We start from the raw sequence: 27,969 nt of genomic DNA, 5'->3' as shown, positions 1-27,969 counted from the left end.
GCATGTGACCTAACATGCGATATCTAACTGGTGATCATGAAATCAATGCCCACTGAGTTTTCATACATCAACAAGTGTTGGAAAGGCCTGTATCAAACACTGTTGAATAAACATTTCATTGTTAGATGAAATTTAGCCTTGTAATGTGAAACAGATAATTGACGATTAAATTACAGGAAATAGACTGTCTTAATGAACTGTAACTGTTTTTTACCTGACACCATGTTGCACCATGTCAACACACAAATGGCTCCATGTGTTGCAGTTAACAGAGCATGATATAAAAAGATACTGTGACTCAAACACTTGTTTATTACAAATTTATGGATATGTGGATGGATGGATCTGGTTAATGCAAGAGCATCATCTTTCGTTGGAACAAGCATGAAACACTTCTGTTTCATTGGTCCTTTGGTTTATGAGTAGGTGATGGTGAAATATATTTTAAGAGAATTTAAGAGCATGGTCCAAACCAAATAATATCAATACAATATCAATTCCTCAATCGTAGCTAATGCAATATAAGGAAACATATATATGTTGAGCCCTACTTTTGTGCTGGCCATATTGGAAGTAAGATTGACCTTGAAAAATACCGATGTCTTCATTGGTCAGAACCAGCTTCACTGGTTCTGTAGTTTCCAAGGAGAACACAGATGAAGGGCACAAAACTCATGGCAGATACCAGACACACAGGCCACTACATTAGCTCCTAAACTTCAGCATGTCCTTGCTGACTCAAAGGTTTAGGTGAGCTAAATAAATGTGTAGTAGTGACCTTGACCTAATACACTTGACCTCATTGCAGAAGGAAGATACATCTAAGGAAACCTTAAAACAGCTCCATCAGCATGAGTGAGTGAGTTTGATTTTACGCCGCTTTTAGCAATATTCCAGCAATATCATGGCGGGGAACACCAGAAATGGGCTTCACACATTGTACCCATGTGGGGAATCGAACCCAGGTCTTCAGCGTGACGAGCGAACACTTTAGCCACTTGGCTACCCCACTGCCCCTCCATCAGCATGAGATCACACAAGTAGTCATGGACTGGTAACCAGTGTCGATAGACTCACCCGTGTTGAGTTGGTGACAGCGTAGTTGTATGGCTCTGTGGGGCTGAAATCAATGTCCGTGATGGCACCATATTCCTTCTTGGTCACTGGAACCTAAGAACAGAACCAGTCACAATAAAAGCATCCTGAGTGAATACTGATAAAACTATGATTTTTGTTAATGCATGAAAAATAATGAAACAGAACAAATGAAGTGTCTTCCTTTCCCAGGAAAACAAATGAAGTCACAGTGTGGCACAACCAACAATTGCTTTCTCATCTACAGCTGGTTCAAGACAAACGAAAATCCTCCATCACCCATGTTAATACATGTAATATCAAAATTATTCAACTTTCAACATAATGTAGATGGCCAACACAGATTGAAAAGATATTTAAGCCATTGTCGAAAGGGGGGATTACTGAGTTGACTGCATTTTACAGCTACTTCTGTAAATATGGTAACAATGAAGTTCTTCCATCACGAACTACAACGGCCCTACATTGTTTTGGCTGTAGGTCACTAAATCAGCCAGCTGATCTTCCCTTGTGCATCCTCACACCATGGGAGATCCATGGGTTGATGTGCACAGTTCCAACAGAAAAACACAGTTAAGGCAAATTTTAAAATATGTTGCGGTTCCAATTACAGCTCTTTAAAATTTAGGGTAGGCTTATTTTATTTTTTGTACATATTTTTTTAGAAGTAAAGTACAAACTAATAACACATTTATCAATGTGTAATTGTTTATTTAATCAAGCTTGTCGCCATCATGTCGACTTTCTCTATCAGAATGACTGATGTCCATGAATGCTGGGAAAAATAATGGTATCTGAATGCTTATTTTATTTATACCGCTTAAAAAAAATAGGATCGGCACCAGAATTCATGGGTCAGTTGGGCAATCGGAACCACAACATTTTTTTTTTACGCCTAAACCTAGGACTAGACTTAACCGGAGAACACAGTGCTCAATGACAATTACCATGTGTTCAGCGTTTCAACAAAGATCTGCATAATTAGGGTTTGTATACATCCCTGGCATCCTATGTATTGTCACAACAGGCAACTAGATGTGATGACTGGTCAGCATGGTCACTCTGGCGCCACATCGTCCTGCCCGATGACATGTCACATTACTCATATCAGTCATGTTCCCAACAGTTCTCTGTTTCTAACTCAAACATCTACATATAGTTGTCATATAGATGGGACAAGTCTGAGCAACAAACAAACTACCACCAAAAACAGAGTTCGGCGTTCAAACTGACAAGGTTTATGTTAATTATTTTCAGTGATGACACAACCATGTGAAGGACCGGAATGCCATGGTAGAATTACCCAACAGCATCAAAACAATTATACTTGAGGAATGTTGTGCTGCAATGAGTAACTCTTTGGTGACAAATAAAATCAATATCAATTTTAACTCCCATCAGAAAACAAACCAGAAAGATTTAACGGTCATTTCTTTCATTCCACATACTGAACCTGACTGAACTGTAATCATGCATGCTTCAGTAAAGGTTATTAGTTGATGAAGCTTAAAGTAAATGTATTATTGATTGACATATTGTCAGTAAATCAGCCTCACTGACAAAAAACAGCGATGCATTCACTTGATGCAGTCTCAGAGTATGAGTATGTAAGTAATTATAAGGAAATAGTAATGTGGTGCATTTCTCCGACTTTCACCAATTTGGTTAAACTTACGAGGACAGATATGATGCTGACAAACCAAGAAACATAATCAGGTAAAATATGATTCAAACCCAAAATCATAGGATTCTGGGAAGTGCAAGGGACATAACTCTGGGCAGCAACATTCCACCACCTAAGATGGTCATCCATGCCCCCACAACAATACACTGTCGGTGGACATGTGAAGGGAATTTCAAAACTACATGAACTCTAGCATATTACTTCTGGTTACAAACCTTATCAAAATAGTCAAATATAGCGTCTTTACACTAATTTAGTCAGACAACAACAGTTATAAACCAAACGGTTTTTTAAAAAAAGCATTTGTTTTGGCTAAAAAAATGTGTAGCTAGTTCAAAAATGGTCAATTAATTTGAGCAAGACATGTAAATATTGAAGTCAAAAGGAATCAGGCTCAGTGTTTACATTTTTAATAAATGACTTTATGATAACCATAACTGAACAGTACTGGTTCATTAGGTGAGGTGAGGTGAAATTGGGTTTAACATCGTGCTTGAGAATATTTCGCTCATATGACGATGTGCATGCGTGTGTATGTGCGGCTGCTTGTACTAGCCCAGACTGAAGCTGGTTTTATAGTGCTAGCCCTCTGAGATACCATGCCGCAGTGAAGCATGAATACCCCACTCAGACACATTATACTGACTCCGAGCCGACCAGTCCTTCTTGTACCCATTAATGCAGAGCGCCAGGCAGGGACCAACAAGTACCATATTTTAACGTCTTTTGGTATGACGCGGTCGGGGATCAAACCCGCGACCTTCCGCTCTCTGGGCGGACACTCTAACCACTACACCACAGAGGCGGTCTACTGGTTCATTAAGGACAATGTGTTGAGTGTAAACATATTCCATGTATGTTTATAAAAAAAAACTGTAAAAATAAGTATGGTAAGAAATGATATCTCCTGAACTGATGTGTGTAAAGGCATTAAGACACTGCATCTAAACATCTCTATAACAGTGTCAGAAACAGGCATACATAAATTAATGATATTATCACAATACATACTGACAAGCATTTCCTGGACTAGAATAAAACATGACCTGGAGTTTCCTTGCTAAGAGGTCACCTGGGAAATGGTGCTGACACAAGTCTATAGTTAAAAAACATCTATATGCTAAATGATGATGAATTTGTTTAGTCAGTTTCATATTAACTTAAGTTGGAACTGTCAGTGGTTATATTCCGAGAAGCAACATCTATCTAAATGTATAAATGGTTATTTTGATAAGAAATAGTGATGCCGAACGTCTCCGAACAGTAAACAACAACTGAAAGTAGTCTTTCACGTCAATGATTTTATAGCAGACTCATTTCATTAATGATCTATGGATTTTATTTTTCAAAATGATAACAGGTACTTCAAAAGTTATGTAGCATGTTCTGAAATGTGAAAGAAATAACAAGATGGTGAAAAAGATTTTGTTTACACATATTTTGAAGTTTGCGTGTTGATACACACGAAAACAAATTGTCAATTTCATGTAAACAAAACCACGTGGGTACAGGGACCGGCTGCTGAAACATATGTTTTTACTGACATACAACACTTGTAAGGGTGAATAACGGGATATATCGTTTCAATGGGGTTGGTGGGAAATCAATACCTCTAACTGCTTCCAATATATGTTATCAGAGGTTTCTTTTTCAGTAATACGTGGATATGTTTTGATGGATGTCTTCTTGTAAGAGGTCGCCATCTTGAATAATCTCGATCCACTGCTGAATGTGAGTATTCTCAAACGGAAAGTATTTGAACACAAATGGAAATACCTAATTAGTATATTGTCATCATATATATTTTATGTGAAACATTATATATCAATTAAATAGTAGGTTATGTCACCGACGTTTTTAAACAGTAATATCCTCTTTTGGTTTGAGATAAACTGGTATCAGAATAACAGCGCGCGTCCTCCCCTGCGCATTTCAGAAATATCGTTAGACAGGCGTCTAGTCTAGTGTTGGCGATGGACTAATCGGAAATCTTCGCTGCTTGGTCGGCATTTGTCGAGAGGTTCACGTGACTAAACTTCTGCATAAATTAATTCGCTATCGGGATAGGATTATTTGATAAAGTGCGCTACCAAAATTGCCCCAAGCACCTTCGACGAGTTGTGTGTGAAAGGACGCTCTTAGCCGTGTTAGAAACTGTCTGTTGGAAAACAGACTCAAGCAGTTATGTCACAGCCCGAGAACAACACAGAAGAAAACATGGTAAGTTACAGCGTGACTTCTGAGGCCGCTGTCAAAATTCGTCTGCTAGGTTTTTATGTCAGGATATTCGCTTTTTGGACTTTTCTCACAATTAAGTCGCGTTTCTTTAAATGTATGGATGTCATTGTGTTACACCTATATTGTAAAAGAAAGGAAAGTTTAGTTGTGCATTACTTTAATAACTTTTTACTTGCTTTCAACGAAAGTTTGTGCCATTATTATTCTTTTTAAATACCTTATACTTGGACTTAAGTTTTATAAGAAAAACATTTTTTTAATTAGAATTAATATTGTTTTTTGCCATTGGTGTTATATGTCATCTAAGAAATGTGTATATGTTTGAATATACTGATAAACGTTGAATGATTTTGTTTTGTTTTTAAAGATTAAATGACTTAGTGGCCATGCCTTCTTTTAGTAATTGTATTTTAGTAAAAACTTAAGTTGTGTCTGTTGCAGTTTATTTGTTAACACTTGTAATTTACTAATTTTGTGTTTGTTTCTCTCAGTCCACTGAAGATTTGCAGACCCCATGCACTGATCCTGAGTCCGACAACTTCAGTGAGAATGGTGAAGAAAATGAGTTGAGTGCTGAAAAACTCGATCCTGCTGACAGGGAATTATATGAAAAATTGAAGCAACAAGAGAGAGAGGAAAGGGAAGAAATTGAAAGAGAACTGAAAGCTCATGAAGAAGCTTTATCGAGGCACCAGGAGGAGTTGAGAGCACGAGAAAAAGAACTTCGTTTGGCTCAGGAACGCATGAGACAGCGAGAGCAGGAACTTCGTACCAAACATACTGATGATTTCCGAGTAGTACACCCTCATCACAGTCTTCATCACCCCCACCCGGCCCATGCCTCGTCCCCACGGGACATCAAACTGGAAACCCACTCCATACATGCACAGAATCACAGTCCGTTCACAGCCCAGACCTCCCCCGACAGATTCCCAAGGAACACCCAGCCTCCCTCTGTTGGGGGGATGCACACCCCTCCCGATGTGGGTGAGGGTCGGACCCATCACTGGACCTTCGAAGAGCAGTTCAAACAGGTCAGTGCGGTACGGATCTTTTTATTGTCAATCTTTTAAAACCTCAAATTGTCACATTAACAGTAAAGAAGTTCGACTTCAATGTTCAATAAGTTGACAGGTATTTACAATTTGCACGGTACGCCTGCATTTTCCATATTTTCTTATACCGAACTATATCTTTTATATTACGAATTATTATTTCTTATCGCTGTGATATCAGAAAATTATTTTTCTTATCATAATCGCAGTAATCTCCCATGTCTATCAAGTCAGCCACCCAGATAGCTTGCTTATAGCTGCACAGTATATACAGCCTAACGTTTTACACGAAATATTTATACAATATATTTGATCACACATCGAAATATAAACTCATATGATTGGTTACTTTTCATGATAATTGGTGATGTTTCGGTCAAGTATTACACCACAATCATCATATAATATATCATTTTTGTTAAACACTAGACACGCATATAAATCCTCTTAATCATTTGATAAAGGGCTTTAAGTTATCATAATATGGGCTTCTGCCTTTTAAAATGTGTATTTCGCACTGTTTTAATTCCCTACAATTTGTGTCAGTCATGTGAAAAGTGTAGGTGAACGCGATAAAAGTAAATCCATTTCAAAGAACATTTTCACCCAAAATTGCAATTATTGATGTCAATATATGGATAATTTAACAGCATCCTCTCTTCAAATCAACAAACTTCATATAACTGTCATCAGTTGTATTAATTAAATGAAAAGTTGTACGTGTCCGTAAGTAGACGTATTATCAATAAATAAACAAATATACATATATCCTCATGGTCATTTTACAATATTACATGTTGAAGAAATTCACTGTTGTAATTCTCTAAAAAGACGTTGTCAAATGATAATTGTACCCAAAATACATACAGCGATAGCCGCATATGTATATTTCAGATTATGAATTTTAATGTTATAAACAAAAAAATATTAGTTCAAAATATATACCATGTTCAACCTCGTGAAATTAGAATAGCATCGTCTCAGTGGTAGAGAAAAAAACACAGTCGTATGCAGCTGCGCTTTTTGCTGATAAGGTAAATAAGCCGTGTTGCGTTGACGTAAAGATTTGTGTACTTTCAAGTTGTAAGATAACCCTTCTTTCTATCGCAGAAGTAATATAGTGAAACTAATAAACAACGAAAGTGATTTGTATTAATAAAACCAGATATGTAAGTTAAAATTGTTCCTATCTTCCGGGGGAAATTAAAGTTGATACACTCATAAATTAGTTTGTCTTGAAATCGTATATATCAAAGGTTGAACATGCCTACATTTTACTGTGGTTGTTTGATCCACGATTTACAGGCATTTGATTGTCATATCTACGTTTCGCTCGAGGTATATAATATCGATTAATTGTGTAGCATGGGTAGAGCCACGAGAATCTCCGGTGATTGTATTCGCCTTGATCACTTCAGTGAATAAGTCGAAGCTCAATCCGTACAATACTATCGATCACCGACTAAATGGCTCTTTGGTTCATGTCGCCAGAAAGACTTTGTCTCTTTTCCTTTTTATTTCTAAAAGCCAGTGGTTGGTTCTCCTTAAAGTTAGTTCTTCTTGAGCTCATTAAAAATTCACTTGATTTCTGTATATCGGTGCCCAGGGAGCGGGAAATCAAGCCTCGTGAAGCGATTGAGAGAATAAACTATTTGCTTCACATTCGTCCATTGTTCATTTGATTTCATGTTCCAATAAGAATTTGCGCAGAAAAGTGAGATTAAGATGAAAGTTTGATGAAGGCCCATGTTGGGGGAGACATCAGTTGTCTTGCATTATCCATACAAAAAGACTTAAGATCTATAAACGGTTATAAACCAATGGACTGAACTCAATCGCTGAGTGCCATGGCTCCGGTCTGCGATAGAATCTTATTAATTATGCATAAGATGAAACTATGGATCATCTGTTTTTTCTTATACCGTTACGTTACTTAACAATGTTTTATCGTTCGACAAAAGACGCGCGTCGTCAGTTGAGTGTATTGTGCCGTTTTTCTTTGCACATTTCGTCCATTGTGAACATGGATGATATTGTTTATCGTAATTAAGAGAGCGAGTGGTGACGTAATGAAAGTACAGTATATCCTTGTTAATTGCTGTGGAAGCCCCGTGGGAGACAGTCAGATCTATTAACATGGCTTTGTCACTTTCTCTGTGTTGATATAAATCAGGCACAAGCGACGATGGATAAAAGCTATACCAACAACGACGAGGGTGTTTAATTAATGAAGTCAATCTTTACTGAAAGCGCCGTTCGCGCTAATTGATTGAAAAGACCGTCTAGTTATATTTTAATTTGTCCTATTTATGGACAGAGATGCTCTGAATGGTTGATGTTTTGAAATTGTGAGAAATTCTATCAAAACGCACCTTTCACTTGGGTGATAATTGCCAGACAATTGGTCCTGACCAAATCCATGTTGACAGGTTGTGTCCTGGGGCTATCATTTATACATGCACCAACATATACCCAACTCCAAGCTTGCAATTCGAGTATAACTGCATTGGGTTTAATCGACATATCTTACACCAGAATGCAATATTAACACCTTGTCTATGTACATTTAATACGAATCTCGTGCAAACATTCTGTTTCCATGTCCACTTGCTACATTCGACTTGATATGAATACTATAATTATAAATAACATACGAGGGGCTGACCCAGGGCTTTTGGATTTCCTTCAAGCAGGGCCGCAAAATAATCGCTGGGAAAACGGTATTGAAAGAAAACTTGTGTCAATATTTGTGATTCTGTGAATGTATTTATATCAAGAAATATAGCTATGTGGACACCAGTGACCTCTCCAGCTGTGCGATCTTGCTTATGTAGACCGGCATTGTCGGATATGTCTCGTACTTAATGCAAGCACGATATCTTTTCAGTTACTTTAATCGACAGCATCATGTTGTTTATTCAGATATCTTTTTTTTATAACGGATCTGTGCTAAATTGAAAAGAGCTTCGCTTTGATGATACGACGGGGATGAAATCCGGATAGCTAATTTTAACAAATTTATCCCCCCCGGACTCGCGTTACATACATGGCGAAGGCATTATTGAAGAACTTCATATATTGAAGCGTTATTACAACACGTTTGCTGTTGTCAAGTTATTGGTAACACCAGTTGGGCGATTCCTCGAAACCATAAGGAGTAATTTATGTAATTTCAGTTTAATCCTGTTCTGCGAATAGAACGTAGCAGACACTTAATGAGAGAAGTTGTGTGGGTTAAAATATTTATAGTGGTTTAATATGGAGGGGTTGAAACAAAACGCCTTTCTTCCCTGGCTCCACGACCAGCTGACAAGAATTAATTTGCCGGGAATTGACGGAATCCGACACATTGAGACAGACGGATCCCTCGCTTCACAACGTGTAATTGTAATTAACAAACTCGACTCGGATTTGGCCTGAAAGGGGTCAGAAGTGAAAGATTAGCCCCATGACCTCAGACCCTTACCTCCTATCACACATCAATCAAAACATGTTGCTTCAATCGCCCTATATTAAAGCCAGATGGGACAATTACGAGGGCACATAATGTGATTTCCTGCTTAATTTAGGAATCAAATCATAAGACCGCAGTGAGTCCCTGTGGTCCCAGGATGCATTGCGTCGGCTCTGGGATAGCTGCGAATTTTGATATCGCGAGCGAAGGAGACTTTATGGCTCATTTTACATCATAAGCAACTTTCCATCTGGTCGTGTCTTTATGCGTGGTTTTATATCGTATGCTTATCGCTAAATTGATACTCGATTTCATATTTTTATCTCGGCATAGCCTTCTCAGGTCCCAAGTGGAATTGCACGCTATCTACAAATAACTAAAAGCATTCTTTCTTTATTACCATCTCTGTGTTTCCTATAATGACCTTTTCTCTGTAGCCGGCCTTTAAGAGCCGTGGCTTTGTCCTCGAAGTGCCCGGTCATTTGAAGTTCTTTATAGGCAGTAATAGTGATCTGATTCCATTTGTCAGGCCTTTTGCTTTGCTTGAAAATGTGAGAAATCAACAAAGAATAAGGAGAACAAATAGGCTGTCATCCTATTCAAATCGGTTTGTGATTTTTGCCCTATGTTTTGAAGGCCTGCTAAACTGGCACGACGGGCCACCGCAAGCAGGCGCCTGTTTACCTTCTTGGAAGGAACGTGTCGTTAGACTCCTCACCCCCCGCCGGAGTCCCCGGGACGGGAACCCCGACACCATTCAGCGTTTCCCCGCCAACTTATTCTGCTAGAATCAAGTCACAATCTCATTGCAGGGTCAAGGGGGCCAGGGTTCTGATATCACGTGATCGCCTCGGTCTATCGCGGACCTATCCTTTAATTTGGCACCAATATGCCATATAGTCTCCCCGCACCCCAATATGCCATACAGTCTCCCCGCACATCAATATGCCATTTAGTTTGTAAACCCGTACTTCAATATGCCATGTAGTCTCCCCGTACCTCAATATACCATACAGTCTCCCAGCACCTCAATATGACATACAATCTCCCCGTACCTTAATATGACATGTACAAATCATACAGTCTGTACCTCAATATGCCACAGTCTCCCCTGTACCTCAATATGCCATACAGTCTCCCGTACCTCAATATGCCATACAATCTCCCCGTACTTCAATATGACATACAATCTCCCCGTACCTCAATATGCCACATAGTCTCCCCGTACCTCAATATGCCATACAATCTCCCCGTACCTCAATATGCCATACAATCTCCCCGTACCTCAATATGCCATACAGTCTCCCCGTACTTCAATATGCCATACAGTCTCCCCGTACTTCAATATGCCATACAGTCTCCCCGTACCTCAATATGCCATACAGTCTCCCCGTACTTCAATATGCCATACAGTCTCCCCGTACTTCAATATGCCATACAGTCTCCCCGTACTTCAATATGCCATACAATCTCCCCGTACCTCAATATGCCATACAGTCTCCCCGTACTTCAATATGCCATACAGTCTCCCCGTACCTCAATATGCCATACAGTCTCCCCGTACCTCAATATGCCATACAGTCTCCCCGTACTTCAATATGCCATACAGTCTCCCCGTACTTCAATATGCCATACAGTCTCCCTGTACTCAATATGCTTCAATATGCCATACAGTCTCCCCTGTACCTCAATATGCCATACAGTCTCCCCAATGTACCTCAATATGCCATACAGTCTCTCCCGTACTTCAATATGCATATATGTACTTCAATATGCCATACAGTCTCCCGTACTTCAATATGCCATACAGTCTCAATATGTCATTCCTTTAGCTTAATCGTTTATTGACCTTGTCTGATTTCTGAGAACTTTCGCATCTGATATTTGTTGATAGGATAAAATGTACAAAAGGTCTATCACGGAATCAGAATCAGGAATAACACACATTAGACTTACAATAAGCACAATACGTTTGTAGAGATCCCGTTTGGATATCGGTATCACCAAACCCGCGATGCCCCTGCCAACATCACTGTATCCATCACTGATTCAGTCCTACATCTACTGCATGCTAGGCGTTATTTACAGTCACAGCGACGGAACAAAAACCTCTACCACACCCCCATTTCCCATCTGTTGAAGGGTACACTCGTCAAAGATGCCAGGAAAACTGTTTTTATACTATTCTCAATTATATGTAAACTTAATAAAAATCTTTCATATCAACTTAACAAGAAACCACTTATTTGATAAATTCAATCCCCATCCCTCAATTGTGTATGCGTCTCCCCCTCCACCTACCTCATTCAAATAATCCCCCACCCCCATCGTATCAACTTCCCATCGTTCCAAGAACTGCCCTACCCCCATAATCATTAAGCCTTGTCATGGCTAATATTACACTCGGGCCTGTATTTTATCAAGACAGCAATCGGAGGTAGAGAACTTGAATTATCATTATGCGATTTTCTATGATAAATTGTCGATTTGATCAACTCATACCGTGGGTAAAACGACTAATATCGACGATCCAACTCTCCCTTAGGTATCTTGAAACCCAGCACAGGTTTTATTTGACAAATGATCCGTATGTATTAATTTCATATCTGTCTCAGCAGATGATGCATGAAAAGAACTCAATATTCATAATTTCTATGTTTTAGTTTATATCACTACCGTTATCAGTTACCAGTACATTAACATGTTCGCCTCTTTCAAATATGCATGTGATCGATATAAAATACATTTTGTATAGATCTTTAATCTTCTTGATGATGATGCGTTATAAGTGAAATAGATTTGGGTTTAGTAACGGCATACCTGATTTATGGAGAGCGCGGTTAAGATAAGATAGAAATTGACATATGTTTATTTCAGAAGTGGAATACACCCGATACGGTTAAAGTCGCTTTGTGACCGATATGTGAGTCACTTTATCGTACGGAGACAATTGTTCCGTTTTTGATACGCTCTAGGTCTAGAGAAATGAATCAGTCAACGGTTACCGCAAGAAGCAGAGACGAAAGCCCTTGTGCTGGTTCTCTTGATGTGTGATATTATTCCTTCAAAGACATGACATCAGTAAAATGGTTGATTAAAACGTGAAATTTTAATGAAGGATCTGCTCCGAAAGTTCCCAGACAATGAAAAATGTGTGAATCGTACATTTTACATCTGACCCAAGGCTTCAGTCGTGTGTCGCAGCTCTCTACATTCCTAAAGGCTTCGATTTAATTAGATGTAATGCTGTCAATTTTGCAGCGACTATTTGTCTAGTATTATTTCAGATTATTGATTATGTTTTAATTTTGTGGTTGCACGAGCACAAAGCCACTGATGCGTTAAGCATGACGTCCTCCCCTCGATGTTTCTGACAGACAAATATGTTATACATTGTAACAGCTGAATTAAACTTGTTGATGGGTGTTCAGGACTAACGATTCATCGATCACATATCGGTATCATTTATTCAAGAAATAATCTAACTAACAAAAACAAAAGAGTTCTGGTGTATTGTATCCCAGGCTGACACAAGGTTTTTTCTGTTAGATCACACAATCCGAGTCTCGGAAAAGAAGATGTATCTCAAAATCCTCATTTTAATAAAACCTACAACATTTAAAGGGAAACTAAGAAAGCTACAAACAGTGATTGAATATATTTTACATCCATGTCATAGTTCTAACTTCATGGCACGACAGTTGAAACTTTTAGATTTGAGAACGCCGTGTTATAAAACAAATTACAACTGGTATTTTAATGCACAACAAGGTAACATATCGTTCTTAGTATATATACTCTCGTACATATTGGTGGTGAAGTTTGACTTTAAAGGTTGAATCATTAGTGCGACTATAGGTATGAACGTCCAAAAGTAATGGAAATCAGTATCGGAAGAAATCATACACGCTCTACACAACACTGAAAAATGAGTATACATATAGTCAGTCATACGTTCTAAATGCCCCATTAAGTAAACTCTTACTTTCATGATGTAATTTGATACAAAATAAAGTTAAAATGTTATTTTTTACATCTTTCCTCTGAGGTTTTCAGCATCTTATCACAATCTCAGATCACATAACAGCCAACAAATGCCCCCAAATCGGTTAGAAATATGTAACTTTCACGGGAAAAAACTTGTTGTAACATTATAAGCGTTTGTTATATTCTAAGCTGAATAAATATATAATCGGTGCAATATGCGATATGTATTTTCGCTTTGCTATCGCTGATCTACATCAATGCTCTTCGGCTTCGCGCTTTCTTTGTAAACGTCACGGTGGGTTAAGAAAACAGACAGTTTTACATATGGATATCATTGCACTCAATCTATTTGCGTCTTGTCGTTGGTATTGTCTTCACGTTTTATGTGGAATGTGTAATGTATTCGTCTAACTCTCTCAACCAACGGATGCATGCAGCACTGTAGATTCACGTAAATGTAAGGGTTTTATTATAACACCTTTCTTGATATGGAATAGGGTCAAAATAACTCCTAGTAAAGTCAACATCAAGATTTGTTTCCGAAGCTACTATGTAGGTGTGAAAATCACTTACACAACAGACTGTTTGTGGGGTATTCTTTCATCGAACCAAGTATTGTCAAGTGTACATGCACTGTGCTAATGCTTGAGTTAGCCACAGTCAACTTAACAATGGGGCCCTAATATCTGCATGAAGCTATCAGTTAATTCAGAAATTATATACTTATAGAGTGTGGTCTATAGCAGTGGATACAGTATTTACATTCATCATTAAGTCTGATTAAAGTACCTCCAGCCCTTGTAAGACCCGGGACGTCTACGAAATCAACCAACAGCGTTGTAATGGATGCGTTTGACGGAATCGATATGATAATTGACTATTACTGAGAGCCATTTTGAGTATGAAGTTCTGGTCTCTGATCGTCAAGGATGCGCAGGCCGTTGATGGGGAAGGGGGGGGAGGGGGTAGACGAGGGGCCTGGAGGGTTGACGAAAAGATAAGAATATCCCCCTCTGTACCCTTCCGTCGGTGTCAGGTATTTCCACTGTTCTTGTATGCGGAACAGCATCTAAAACGCACGTTCGAACTGTTTACAGTGCAAATAGAACACTAATTGCCCCTAATTGTCACATTGTGAGCCAAATTGTTAAACACATATTTTCTTTGTTATGCTCATATTTTCCCTTTTTTTTTTTCTCAATACCAACCTCGTTTTTGTCCTTAGTGATTCAAAATTGTTACAAATAATTTTTTTACTTCTTTCAACTCAGAGGTTATTTTGACAAATTTTATGTTTCATTTGTCTGTTAAAATACAGAAATAATTTCACATGCATGAATGTATGACGTGTGTTACCTCTGGGAGTGTTATTCATTATCTGTTTCATGTGTTGCATGTTCTACGTTAATATCAATGAAATATGACTTTATTTGAAATGCTTATTTGACAAATTACTTATCTTTACAAAATTTACAAAGGACACAATTTCAAATGATTGATGTGTTCATCATTTACAGGGAAACTTTACAAAAAATATTTTCTCACTTTCACAAAATTCCTGAATAATTGGACAGATGGCGTTACAAACTTCAATAGCTTAGAGCGGAGATCTTAGGGGTAACTTTCATAGCAGACTGTTTTAAGCGTTATTCTATAACTAAGAAAAAAGTTTTAATTATATTTGTTAAATATGATGAGAGTGGATGACATGTACATCCATCAAGTTCTTGTGTCCTATGTTTCGTTTTAAACAAAGCTGCCCAATCCTTTCCACAGACAGAGGGAGACGTTTTAATGACACGTGCACGTGCCGAAAACGCAGTCATAAATTTCACTCTTGTAGTTTTCCACGCGACATTAGCAAATACATGATTTTGTGGTTTTAAGTACACAGCGTCTTTAGATCTGCCACGATGCTGAATCTTTAATGGACACATTATACGAGGGCATGCATGCGCATTTCAGATTTCCTCGGACATCTATGATGAATTACACCAATGACTAGTTTATGATACAAAATTCGACTCCACGTTGGTATATCGTCAATTCCCCAATATACAATACCCTCAAAGGGCTCTTTTCATATTCAATCATTTTCGGGATGTGTTTTCGTTTGTTTTAGATGTCCCCGGACTGGTATTACATTGAATATGCATGCTATTTTATTACTTATATTCGGAATATATTGTCAACTGGGTTCTCAATCCGAAGAGATCAGTGTTTCTGTTTCTCCAGTACAACGTTAATAAGCATCTTTCAGTGACGGTTTCAGATGTTGGCGAGAGCTAACTCAAGACCCATCGCGCTAAACCAGCACGGTTATTAGGTAAAGTTCACCCTTGATTTTGTGTTACCTTCATCCCCATCCCATCTCAAATTAAACGGGTATAAGAAGTATACGGAGCTATGTATACGGAAAGAATCGGGAAGTATCAAACTGAGACGGAGTAATTTACGGAGTGCTACTTCATTACAGATTTAGCCTTTGATCTGAGACCCATGTCCTTTAACCTTTTCCTGGATGTAACGAGTATTGGAATGGCTACAGAAAATGCTGATACGAGACGGTACCTACGCGACCACTAAGCAAGAATGCCTGCCTAAATGTGAATACTGTGTACCACTTAAGAATTCATAATTTATGTCCTGGTACAGAATTATCCCGGCCCATTATGAAGAGGAAGAAAACTTCTTTATTGCACTCATAGCAGTGAAGGAATGATTCTTGCCCTTCCATTGGGATAATGTAACCACAATGTTTTCATATTTTCATGCTAATTAAACAGTAGTCGGGTTTGTGTAGTTTCCGTCCGCCACGATGTCCTAACCCGGCGTTGATCTAATACCGATACATGCTGAAATAGGTTTAACCTTGTACTGGTCATGTATTCAGCGACCTTTGACGTCTATGGTGTGCCTGACGTAATTGTGCCTATTCAGTCAATGATATGATTATAAGAAATAGTTGACACATCCAACACGTTTCATCAAACTGAGATACACTCTTAACGTGTTGACGTCGTGTCGGTATTCATGTGACGTCACCGGCGGTGCTGTCACCGACCGACGCCGCATCATACGGGATCTTTCATCGCGGGATGCCAATACCACGATCATATGAATGAATATCGCCCTACTTCAAAGACACGTGAAAACTCCATCCCCGATAGCGATGCCAATATTTCAGGATAGGTTAAAATTAAACAAACAACAGTGTATCTAAGTGAAAAGAGCACAGTTTGGGAGGACGGCTGAATGAGCGGGGGGCCTGATCCCTTTGAGAGAACCCTACTTGTCATCTCAATCATAAAGGGACATTTCAGGTGTGTTCCAAACATGGAAGCAGAATGTTTCAGGGTCCGCGATGTTCTCTTAATCTCGGGCAGGATAAGGAAGTGGGACTTGAAAGCGGTGTAGATTAGCTCAATTCTCCATTAACTAGCGCAGATTCTTATATTGAAAAGTCTCGGATTTGCCAAGAATGCTTAAGTATACATCTCGCCTTGATCTGCGGCAAATATTTGCCGTGCTCCTAACTTTTGCGATCATCTCTGGCTAGCTCCGACCGCGTCCATGGATTTTGAAGACTTGCTGCGAAAAGACATTTCGTCTGTAATAATGCGATGACATTTGACGTTTTTCAAGACTTGTGCAATAGCATTAGCGCCCGGCTCGCGGTCGCAAGACGACATCTTTATCTGTAGGTTACACGAGACTTTGGGAAGAATGAAAGGGGAAACTAATTGTGGAGGAATTTCCCCGGAGAGTCAAGTGTTAATATTAGGGACAGTTATCAGGAGGCATGAATCCACCAACGTGAAGGGGAACGAGCAAGGGCCGAGTCGAACAATGGTCCGTGTGAAAATGCGCCTTGACAGTGACAATCCAGTTTAATATTAAAGTACAATCCTCGTCTCCTTCTAACCTTAATTGACCGGCGTTTGTTCTTTGGGGGTGAATTTGCAGCACGATGTCGACAAAGTGACCAGTGCTGGCCCTAAATCATGCCCCAACCCGCTCACCCCACCCTCTGAGGTCCCCGTAGAGTCATACACGACGAACACACCTTTTAGAAAATTGCTCCAACTACGACTTAATCCGGTTATGTTCGGTATAATTATCGATAAGAGATCGCGAGCTGTGAATCCTACGGCCATCAAGGGCATGTCATTGAAAAAGGGACAATTTCGTAATTATTTCCTACCTAAGTCATTCCTAATGATAGTTAATTCTCTTCAAAGTAGGAGGACTCGAGGAGCCTCAATGACGTAGAGTGACCTAACATGTCTTGTAATGACACTCGACCGCGACAATTACTGATAATTGTTCATGTAAAGAATCGTAATGCTTCACAAGACATTTCGTCAAGGCATTTCTCACCACCAAATTTCTTAGTCACAAAGGCGTCTACAATTACATACTCCGACACAATTGGAACTTAGCAGGGGTATCTTATGGACCTGTTCTGCATACTTATAAGCCTCAATAGAAAATATTGCTTTAAAGAGTTCCTATTGACATTACTTGTCCAAATATATATTTTTTGTAAATATCTAAAATCTAAAACGGTAATGTATTATAATGACATAAATGTACATTATCATGATCAGATGGGACTAGCGAGTCAAGTAAAAACAGTTTGTTTAGATGAGTCATAATATGAAAGTCATATATTTAGTATGAAGCTTGAATCGTTTCGACAATAAGAGATAATGCATTTGGAAAATTTACATAAGTGTGAAATATCTTAATAATGACCACTGGTCAAACACATGATCTCATAGCTAATGCTAACGTTTTCTTTTCTTATTATTATTATTATTATTATTATTATTATTATTATTATTATTGTATTAATATTCTCCCACTTTGTGGAACTCATTCGGAGAGTACATCGCTCATCTGGCTGACAAGGAATTGAAGGGGAGAGTCTCATTTGAAGTTGTACATGTTTCCCACGGTTTTTCTGCAGAACAAAAGACGTTGTGAATCATTAATGAAACTTCAAATGATTGCTTATAGCCACACTCGCCATGGAGATGTATATCGGATAATCTATTGTCCTATGAAATTATCGGAATGCGAAGACGTTGGATGGCTTTCTTAATACCTCGGGAACACTAAATAAGGACAAGCGAATGAAACCGATCACGTTCTGGGAATCAGAACACGGCGTCATCGAAGAATTAGTTAGACAGGGGATCGCTCTCATTAAGTGATCAATGAACAATGAATATTTGAAAAAGAATGTGAATGGACGCATACCACATTTAAGGAATCATGATGTACATTTGATCTGCTTTGATGATTGTGTGTCGAGTGACGATTAAGCTTATGCTCACTGAACTTCGCAGTAATAAAGAATTAACCCGTCCCCTCAACCCTGCTTGCTTTCTGTCGCTACATCGTCGATATTTATGATGGTGAAATATTCCTCAAATGCTGGATCAATCTCAGTGGCAGGTGCTTCCTACACTGACCTATTCGGACCATGAACATAAGAAATATTCATATGGTACTATTCTTCAGGTCAACTTCTTACATTAACTTTTCAGCCCAAATATATAAGCACTTCAAGACACATTTAAATTATGACTGTTTTCATTGAAGGCAAATAAGTCATTTCAATATTGTCCAATTCTTCTGATTTTAACAGTATTTTCCTGAATTAATAAGTATTAGAGTGAGGTTTATGAAGGAAAACATGAACCACTATTTGACACTGAAGAAGATTCCGTGTCAGGTGATATAGCCAGTTTTAGCGATCCATCCATGTAATCTTCACAGGTATTTACACCAAAGGTACATCTTTAGGTGGGCTAACAGACTGATTGCTCTTTGACGTATTGCCGGTCAATGTTTGATTGGAAAACCTATTCGAAATAACGAAAATCTTTAAAGCAAAATTTACACTATTATTTGATAACAACCCGTGTAAAAGGTATTCCGATCGTTTGAGACATTTTTGTTGACTTGACGTCATTTGACGTAAATAGCGTCGACGGCTCATGACGTTGTTCAACGCTCGTAACACGGGTCGTTGACGGTTCTGGTAAGAGCTGAACGGGACCTCTATCCGCGGTGCGCTACCCTCTTTCCGCCCGAGGGGCGGATTTGTTGCAGGTTTAATCGTATTATGGAGTGTCTTTTGTGAGCAGAAATGTAAACATGTGTTCTGTGTGCTTGTTATGGTTCGATCACTTTCATTGACGCGGTAATCTGGCTTTCTTTGCAATCTTTACCCCAATCGTCCTCTTGGGAATTTATTTGTTATAGTTTTTATTGTCCTTCAAAGTGGGTCCATTTTCTGTGTTGCGATGCTTTATATTCCCCCATGAATGCGTTTTATTGGACACGTGTTTACGGAGGGGGGCAAATAATGAAGCTTATGATTTCGCATCCAATATATCTGTTAGTGCTCAAATCACAGACTTCTCGTGGCCGGCTTATTTGTTATTTTTGATTGTTATCCATCTGAGGAAGGCCGAGAGGTCACTATCATTGTTGCCAACACCCCTAGTTGTTTCTCAATTTTCGCCAAATTAAACGATTCCCTTGACTAGTAAGGATTAAAGCTACGATTCACACCAACCTACGATATCTCTTTGATGAAAGGAAATTGATCATCACAAAAATGCTATCATCCTACACCTGTTGATGACTTTGAAATTGGAGGAAATTTTCTTTTGATTGGTCTTTATCTTCCTACCCCAACCGACCCACCAGACGTTCAGAGCCACACAACGCCGACTATCAAAGCCTGCGTTTATTCCCAGGACAAATATTTATATATTTGTTGAAATTTGATTAAATCTTTGTGACCAGAAGCCACGTCTTAGGAAAGAATGTTTCCCGCACAACTAGCAATATCACACTTAGTGATGCGCGCTCCCTTTGATGGTATTGTCAGCTAGTTGGAAAGGTGTTTCACACTTCTCTGATTTCTTCAATATAAGAGTATGTCTCCCCCTTGTAGGTTATATCGTCAACAATGTGTGGTGATACACGCGTTTTTGATTTACATATTGATGGGATGAAATATAACATTAATTTACCTTTCACAGTATTTATGAAGCGCTGAGATTCTTTAATCTTTTTCATATATTTAATAAAGATTTTCTGTGTGATCCTTGGGTACGAATTTATTTGTGACTTTCATTTAATTCTGAATAAATTCCGTGTGCTTTTGTCACTATAAGAGGCCGTTATGGGATGAATTGTGAAACATTTGCTTGTGTGGAATAGGTCAGAAAGTTCTCTATAGAACAGGCAATCCTTCTTTAGAAAGCTTTATTCACACTGTCAACAACCACTTAAGGGGAAGCCTGTACAACCCATTGCTCTAAATGATGCAAATGTTTGCTCATTTATATCAAATTCAATATGAGTGAAGAAAGGTATTCCTTACCGCCACAACAACATGTATCTTGTCCGTTTGATATTTTCTGAATTCCTACAAGGTAAAGGTATTTTACATAAATATAATTTCTGAATCATTTGTCAATGTCGTGTTCTTTGTAAATTCATATTGAAACCATGAAAAAGAATTACATGAGAAATATCTACCTATACAAGAGGACGTCGATTTAGAAAATATTACTTTGTGATAAATAAAACCCATTTAAATTAATATCGTCAGATATCAAAGTGTAGGATGTCACTGGTAACCGATAGATGGATGAAGGTAGTGATACGATCTTACCTAGAAATATTTAACAGAAACCGAAAATACCCCAAGTACACAAATCTGATTGTTTTTAGATTTAAGATAAACAGGTAATACTGAGGGTAATTATTTAGTGGCCGATTCATATGATTGGCTAGCGCCGAGGCTGTAGGCAAGCTCAGTCGACTAATGAGGAGCGGTGGGCGGTCACTGGCGCTGTTGAAGGCTGGCCTTACTGGATGCTGGTATAATATACTCCCCGGGAAATTTATTATATTTTTTTGGCTCAAACTCGGATTTTTCTGCATTTCATATATTTTAAAAAGCAGAATTTCATTTCCGATATCACTGAACACTTGGGAGACGTAAATTATTAAAGAACGGATTGTGTTTACCTTTCAAAATGTCATCCACTAATATTAAGATCCGATTTATCGGCGAAAACAAAATACTTCTTTTGTAGAAAAGCATGCAATAATAATGATTTTTTTCTGTTTTGAAAATGTGGAATCATAAATTTCACCACCTTGGGAATTGTGTCTGTATACTCTGGTACGGTTTCAACACCACAGTGCATAAATTGGCGAAACATAATACACATCTTAAGAGATCCTCTTTTGAGCCGATAGTCAAGGCAAGTATCAGTTATGGTACTGGCGGATGAAATTGAATTTATCCCCCACATTCTTTGATATCGATACAACTTCCATCTTCGTGATGCGATCTTCGTAATACTGCTCACCATAAAACTAATGCTTATATTTTGTGGGGTTGACCCATAAAGATGGTATGGCAACGTTTATAAAATTAGGATACCATATATAAGAACCCAAATTGTGATATTGTGTATTGTAACGAGATTGTAACGCTTACATTATGCAATGAGAGTCGGGATGTGAAGAGCAGTCTGCTGTGTAACAATATCTCTTGCCAGAAGAATATTCATTAAAGGTGATACTTGATCAACACAATGCTTTAGATGGAATTTGTGAAAAGGATATTAAATACCTTTCCCAGAGTTTCAATATCTGACAAATAGTGGCCAGAAGAAAGTATAGATTTCTTCCATGACATGAAGATTTGCGTCAGGGGAACGACAATGTCCCCGTTCAAACTCTTGCAGAAACTAATAAGAATTTCGACCCAAAGTGATTTCTTACATCCTCCATGCGTCTAACGAGTAGCATGGAATTGAAGGGTTCGATTACACAAGTAGAAATGCCTCAGGTCATATATACTCCAAGTCTACACTCTAGGACTGAACATTATCAGGATCATCTATGTTCTAGTCAGATAATACGGTATGCGAACGTTTAGATTTTATAAGTGAACAGTCTCACTCAGAAATGTAAACTTTTGTCGTATTTCAGTTCTCAACACAGGAATATATTTGTACAATGTATAATTAATGTAGTGTATTTAAGGAGATTTTGTTATATACAATGTACTTTGATTGAATATTTTATGCCTCCCTTTCATGAAGCATGCATCTGATCCATAGTGCCAAGCTGATATTGCATTTATATTTATATTTCCCTTTATATTCATTTCTACATCAACTTCAAATGATAAATATTTGATATCCTACGAAATTTGAGAAATCATATGAATAAAGTTTCAATTTGAGATTAACAGATGCAATTTATCAAGTAAATGTTCTAAGGCAGTTATTGCAGCCTATGTGATCAACTGAAGAAATATAATGTGTGAATTGGAAATGCTATCCTTTTTATTCACTGTACCATTTTAACATATATTTGATGTTGGCTTTTCATAATGGTATAATCTATTGTGTCTTACAGTGGAGTGCCAGGATTAGATATCGGACCCATTCATATTCATTCCTAGAAGAAATGCCAACCTTTTTAATCTTGGAACATAGTATCTGTGTATACATAAGAGGACCTAATAGATATACCAGTAGCCATTTTGATGGGAAAATAAGTCTGTTTGGTATGCTGTCTTTGGAATGATCCAAAATAAGATATTGTCCTTTAACACAGAAATACAAACGGCAACAAATGTCATTAATTATTTTGAATTCAGACATACAGGTATATGTTGAAGTTTTGTAGGAATAATCTTGAGACACTTAACACGAACAAAACAGGATGCTAAGTGTCTGTAACATGATACTAGCCTTGATGGGGTTGAGAAGGTGCAAAAGGATCATTGTAAAAAGTTAAATGGAATTTAAACAAAAAATATTAAAAAGCATTCTGTATGTACATAATAGCTTAAGAAAAGATGTAGTGATTGAAGAACCACTATTGAATATGCTATATATACTGTCACTGATTTAATATATGCACTGTCTCTTTCTAGACAACTTTCATTTGAAGTTGTACCTGTTTGATTCCACACTTATATGTTCATATGCAGATTAAACACTTTGCAACTTTTAAAACAAACGATTATTCTTTCAGCTTTATGAACTCAGTGACGACCCAAAGAGAAAAGAATTTCTTGATGACTTGTTTGCCTTTATGCAGAAGCGAGGTACGTGATTCCTTTAACAGTTAAATCCTTTCTCTTATGTTATGATTGTGTACAACCACAAGCCTCTCTAATGCCATTAATCCGGAACTGACACTTCATCATAACCACCATTTCAGGCACCCAATCATGCTCAGGTAATTAGTTGCTGTGTTGGAAATGCTTGCCAATCAACAAAATTAAATACTTTCTATATGAATAGTTTTAAAGTCTGTTCACCAGCCGTTTAATCAGATGCATCATTGAAATGAAAATGAAATGTATAATTAATTTCTTCATAGAAACATTCAGGTGAAGGCTAGGTTTGATTTGAAATATGTCACGTTTCATTCTGGAATGTGGGATTGTCAATAGTACTGTGTTGAAAGATTGCAATCAAACTGAATTACTCATCTAAGTAGATCTTTATCACATAATCGACACGTAAGTGTATTCTGACATGTACCTAAGCAATGTACAAAGCAATACTAATGAATCAGTCATTTAGGGACTAAGGCGCTTTCCTCTGAGAAATCAAAGAGCATGTCTTAATTCAATAGGAACTAAGGGGCACAATATCTCATCTAATGTTCAACTTTCTTTTATATTCTGGAATTAATGTAAGGCTATTTAGTTCATACTTCTCCAAGACATTACTATATTGCATTCAGTTAAATCTGAAAATTGACTCTAATTCTGTTCCACTTGTCAAGATGTGTATTGTTTGTGTTGTACTGAAATGGCCATTAAAGTGTCTTATTTCGCTCTGTAGTAACCTGGACAAGTAGAATCACACCTGTTATCACCTGTATTGAGATCATTAAGTCACCTGGAGCGCCTGTTTTGTCTTCAGTGGCCTGCGGTTGTGATATTTGTCTTGATAATAACCTGGCCAGGAATACTGTCATCAAGCACACAGCCTTTCATTTAATCAACAGTTGATACAGATGTAATACTGACATGATACTGTCAGCATTGAAAATATACATATGGTTGAATGTGTTTACGACATGAACAGTGAAATTAATGTAAAAGTGTTGTATCAATATCATAAGTTATGAAACATACTGTTCACCAATCTAAATAGCCTGCAGCAATGTAGGAATACATCCTGTCTATCAACTCATACTTAAGACAGAAATAATCACAATTATCATAAACTGAACCAGTATGAAATGCTGTCATTCTTTTGAACTTATGTATTGGAGAAACAGAGAGAGCATAAAATGTTCACTATATTCTAACTATATGTCTTTGCATATTGGAACCAAATTATATATACCAAATATGCATACCGTTCTGAATTTTATTGAGCTGAACTGATCAGTAGAATATACAATGCTTCTATCAATAGAAGGTGTACTTTGACAATAAAATGCTAAATGTTACTATTGTTTCCACAATGTATGAAAATAGGCAAAAAACTACTCCATACATGAGTGTTTTCAGAGGCAATCAGTCAATCTCATACACACAGATCATTTAAGGGTTTTCCTTCAGGAGCATAATCATGATTTGGATGAATTATTAAGTATTCTGTCTTTTTTTTCTAAAGCATTGTACATTTATTTGCTATCATTTTTCTGTTTATAAAGGGCAACTTAATGTTCATGACAATGGAAATGATAATTGAATCGAAGGACACGTGACATGTCCTCATGATATGTACAGGTCGTCAATTTTAGCATGTTTTGACTGTTATTATGCTTTTTTCACTATTCTTTGTGTCTTGGTTTAAGGAAAACGGAATAAAATATTTTTCAGTTTTCCTAATGAATTTTAGATTTGGTTGAATGTAAAGGAATGCAGTGATTGCACAATGTATAAAGATAATTAATACATGTTGCAAGAACGAACAATACTAAGTCAATATTCTTACAATACCAACATTAAATGCATATAAAAGTATCAAAACAGTGGAAAATCCTTACCTGTCACAATATTGGTTGAACTTATCTTATATTTTCATTTTGTGAATTTGTGATAATTTTGTGGAAAATATTACATCTTAATATTTATCCCAAACACAATTTGTGAAGTATGCTTATATTATTACAGCTGTTTTTATGTGCGATATTATTTAGAAAAAATTATTTCCTGCATTATTATTATTATTATTATTATTGTTATTGTTGTTGTTAATAAATCACTGAAAAAAGTATGGGCAACATAGATGTCTTATTCCAAATGGAATGTGAATAACAATTCTGGAAATTAATAAAATATCATGTACATTGGGGTAACGTTTACAAATTGATTTTATTATATTCAAGAAATACATACACATTAATCATTTAATTATTCATAGGCTGATGAATTACCTGTATCTCAAATTACATTTCTGTTGAAGAATGATGTTTAGTGTTTTCTTGACAAATTACATATAAAATGAGAAAGAAATCTAAATTGTTAATATAATCCTAATCTCAACAAAACATAATAATATTAGCAAAATGCTGACACATGCATGAGTCTCTTAAACACATTTTCTTAACAAACATGATACTCCTCAAATGTGTTATTTTGAAAGTTGACAGGGTCAGGTTTTCCTGCAATGACTAAGTGTTAGAAACAGTTCATTTTACACTGAGTCGACCTTTCCCTGCCTTGCCTGAGTCCGAGTGAAGTGTTAGGGTGCAAATTGTAAACGGCACCCGCAAACACAATAAGGGTCAGCAAGAATTTCTTTTGAGAGCTCCTGATCACTGACTTCAATGAATGGGATTAAATAAATATTGCCAGTCATTAGAGATAGGCATGTCTCAGTACCATAACTTGCCAGACAGCTTCTCTTAATAGGCACACATCGTGTTAATTTGATACTCCTCTTATTCAAAGAAAACGGCCTTTCTCCATACCCCTCTTGCAAAAAGTTAGAGTTGATCCTTTGCGATCAAGTTGATCGTCGCAGAGATAAGATGCACACCCCGATAGCGACATAGATACAAGGCGGGTGACAGATGATCCCCAGGCCCCGCCACATTTCTTACCTGTGCCGATTACGCTTTATCACGATACAATTCAGCCCCATTAAGTCCTATGAGAGGCTTGCTTGTGAACCTCTATTGTTGGTGGCTATAGCGATGTCAACATAATTTGCGTTCACTTGATCACGCGAGAGCGATGGATGTTTCCCGAGCTGAAGAAAGGCTGAAATCAAAGCCTTAACGTACTATTAATCACCAAGAACAGTGCCATGAAGACATATCATATTAAAGTCTTTATAGATTCACTTGGAATTAAAGGCCTATCTGGGCCATCTCTAGACGCTAGATGTTCAATTGTCCTAATCCTCAGTGTTTGGGGCGACATCAATGCCAGACAGGGTTCTGTCCTACACATAGATAATTGAAGCTAGATACCCACGTTGAGTCAAATTTTATGTTCAATTACAGCTTATCTCCATGAATTAGGATATCATTTCATTGCATGCTGGTGATATCAGGCGATATATTTCATGACATCAAGACCACTGGTACATTTCATTGCCTATGGTAAAAAATTATCTGTAAAGAAACTCTTTCATGTGTAGATATCCAACATGTGTTCCTAATTGTATATTGACGAACATGTGAGAGGTCATAGATCTTGTCATATCGTGTCAACATTGGCCAACAATGTGTTCACACAGACAAGAAGAAATAAGAGATTTTAATATGTTAATGTAATACCTCATAATGACTAACATATCATCCATGAATCTATGCTTGAAAACAACACTCTTAACCTAAGTAAGTTCCATTGAATTCTGGAACATTTTTTAAAGTTAATTATTTTAATGTACATGGTTGTTTCAAAATTCCGTTTTTTCATGAATATTGAGAAAGGCATAATTTTGTTAATGGCTGGATATATGCATTGTAAATATACTGTTATTGTATAGGAAGAGTTTTTGTGGGAGATTGAAGACCATAAGAAGCTTCTCATAATGAGCAACATACTGAAATTCTTCAATAATGTTTCAGGCATTTCTAGAATTGAGCTTGCTATTTTCTCAATAAAATACTATAATTAGCAGTGAAGCCAAGGTAGTGTCCAGTAAATAATGAGGAGATGCTACAGAGGTATTTCTCTTCCTAGTATAAATCTTGTTTTGCTATTTCAAAAAATTAATGATCCTTTAATGAAGACAATATCATCTAATGACAAGAATATTGTGTAATTAAATAACCTAATCATCACTATAAAGAGGGCTGCTAATCTGCCTAATTATTGCAAGCCTGTTAGTTGGTTATTTGAGTGTAATCAGCTGGGGATGATTGCAATACACAAGTGAAATAAACATGATGGACTGAAATAGACGACAATGGAGTCT

General features: G+C 37.4%; 2 protein-coding genes across 2 annotated transcripts in view; one reads left to right on the top strand and one right to left on the bottom strand.

The window, feature by feature from the left end:
* LOC124254528 (U3 small nucleolar RNA-associated protein 15 homolog) overlaps positions 1–4,490 on the bottom strand; it is a 125,642-nt gene extending 121,152 nt beyond the window's left edge. Inside the window, 2 exon segments of the mRNA XM_046688346.1 lie at positions 1,078–1,170; positions 4,390–4,490. Of these exon segments, the coding sequence (XP_046544302.1) occupies positions 1,078–1,170; positions 4,390–4,482 (186 nt within the window). The 5' untranslated portion in view covers positions 4,483–4,490.
* Positions 4,491–4,856: 366 nt separating this feature from the next.
* The window catches only part of LOC124254516 (AT-rich interactive domain-containing protein 3C-like), a 72,814-nt gene continuing 49,701 nt past the window's right edge, over positions 4,857–27,969 (top strand). Inside the window, exons 1-3 of the mRNA XM_046688337.1 lie at positions 4,857–4,999; positions 5,509–6,051; positions 23,606–23,678. Of these exons, the coding sequence (XP_046544293.1) occupies positions 4,964–4,999; positions 5,509–6,051; positions 23,606–23,678 (652 nt within the window). The 5' untranslated portion in view covers positions 4,857–4,963. The remainder of the gene's footprint in view (positions 5,000–5,508; positions 6,052–23,605; positions 23,679–27,969) is intronic.

This window comes from Haliotis rubra, unplaced genomic scaffold (assembly GCF_003918875.1).
Source record: "Haliotis rubra isolate DU_JTF1 unplaced genomic scaffold, ASM391887v1 Scf115, whole genome shotgun sequence".
Classification (NCBI taxonomy): domain Eukaryota; kingdom Metazoa; phylum Mollusca; class Gastropoda; order Lepetellida; family Haliotidae; genus Haliotis; species Haliotis rubra.
Note: the sequence above shows the minus strand (reverse complement) of the source record. Positions and strands in the feature narration are given on the sequence as shown.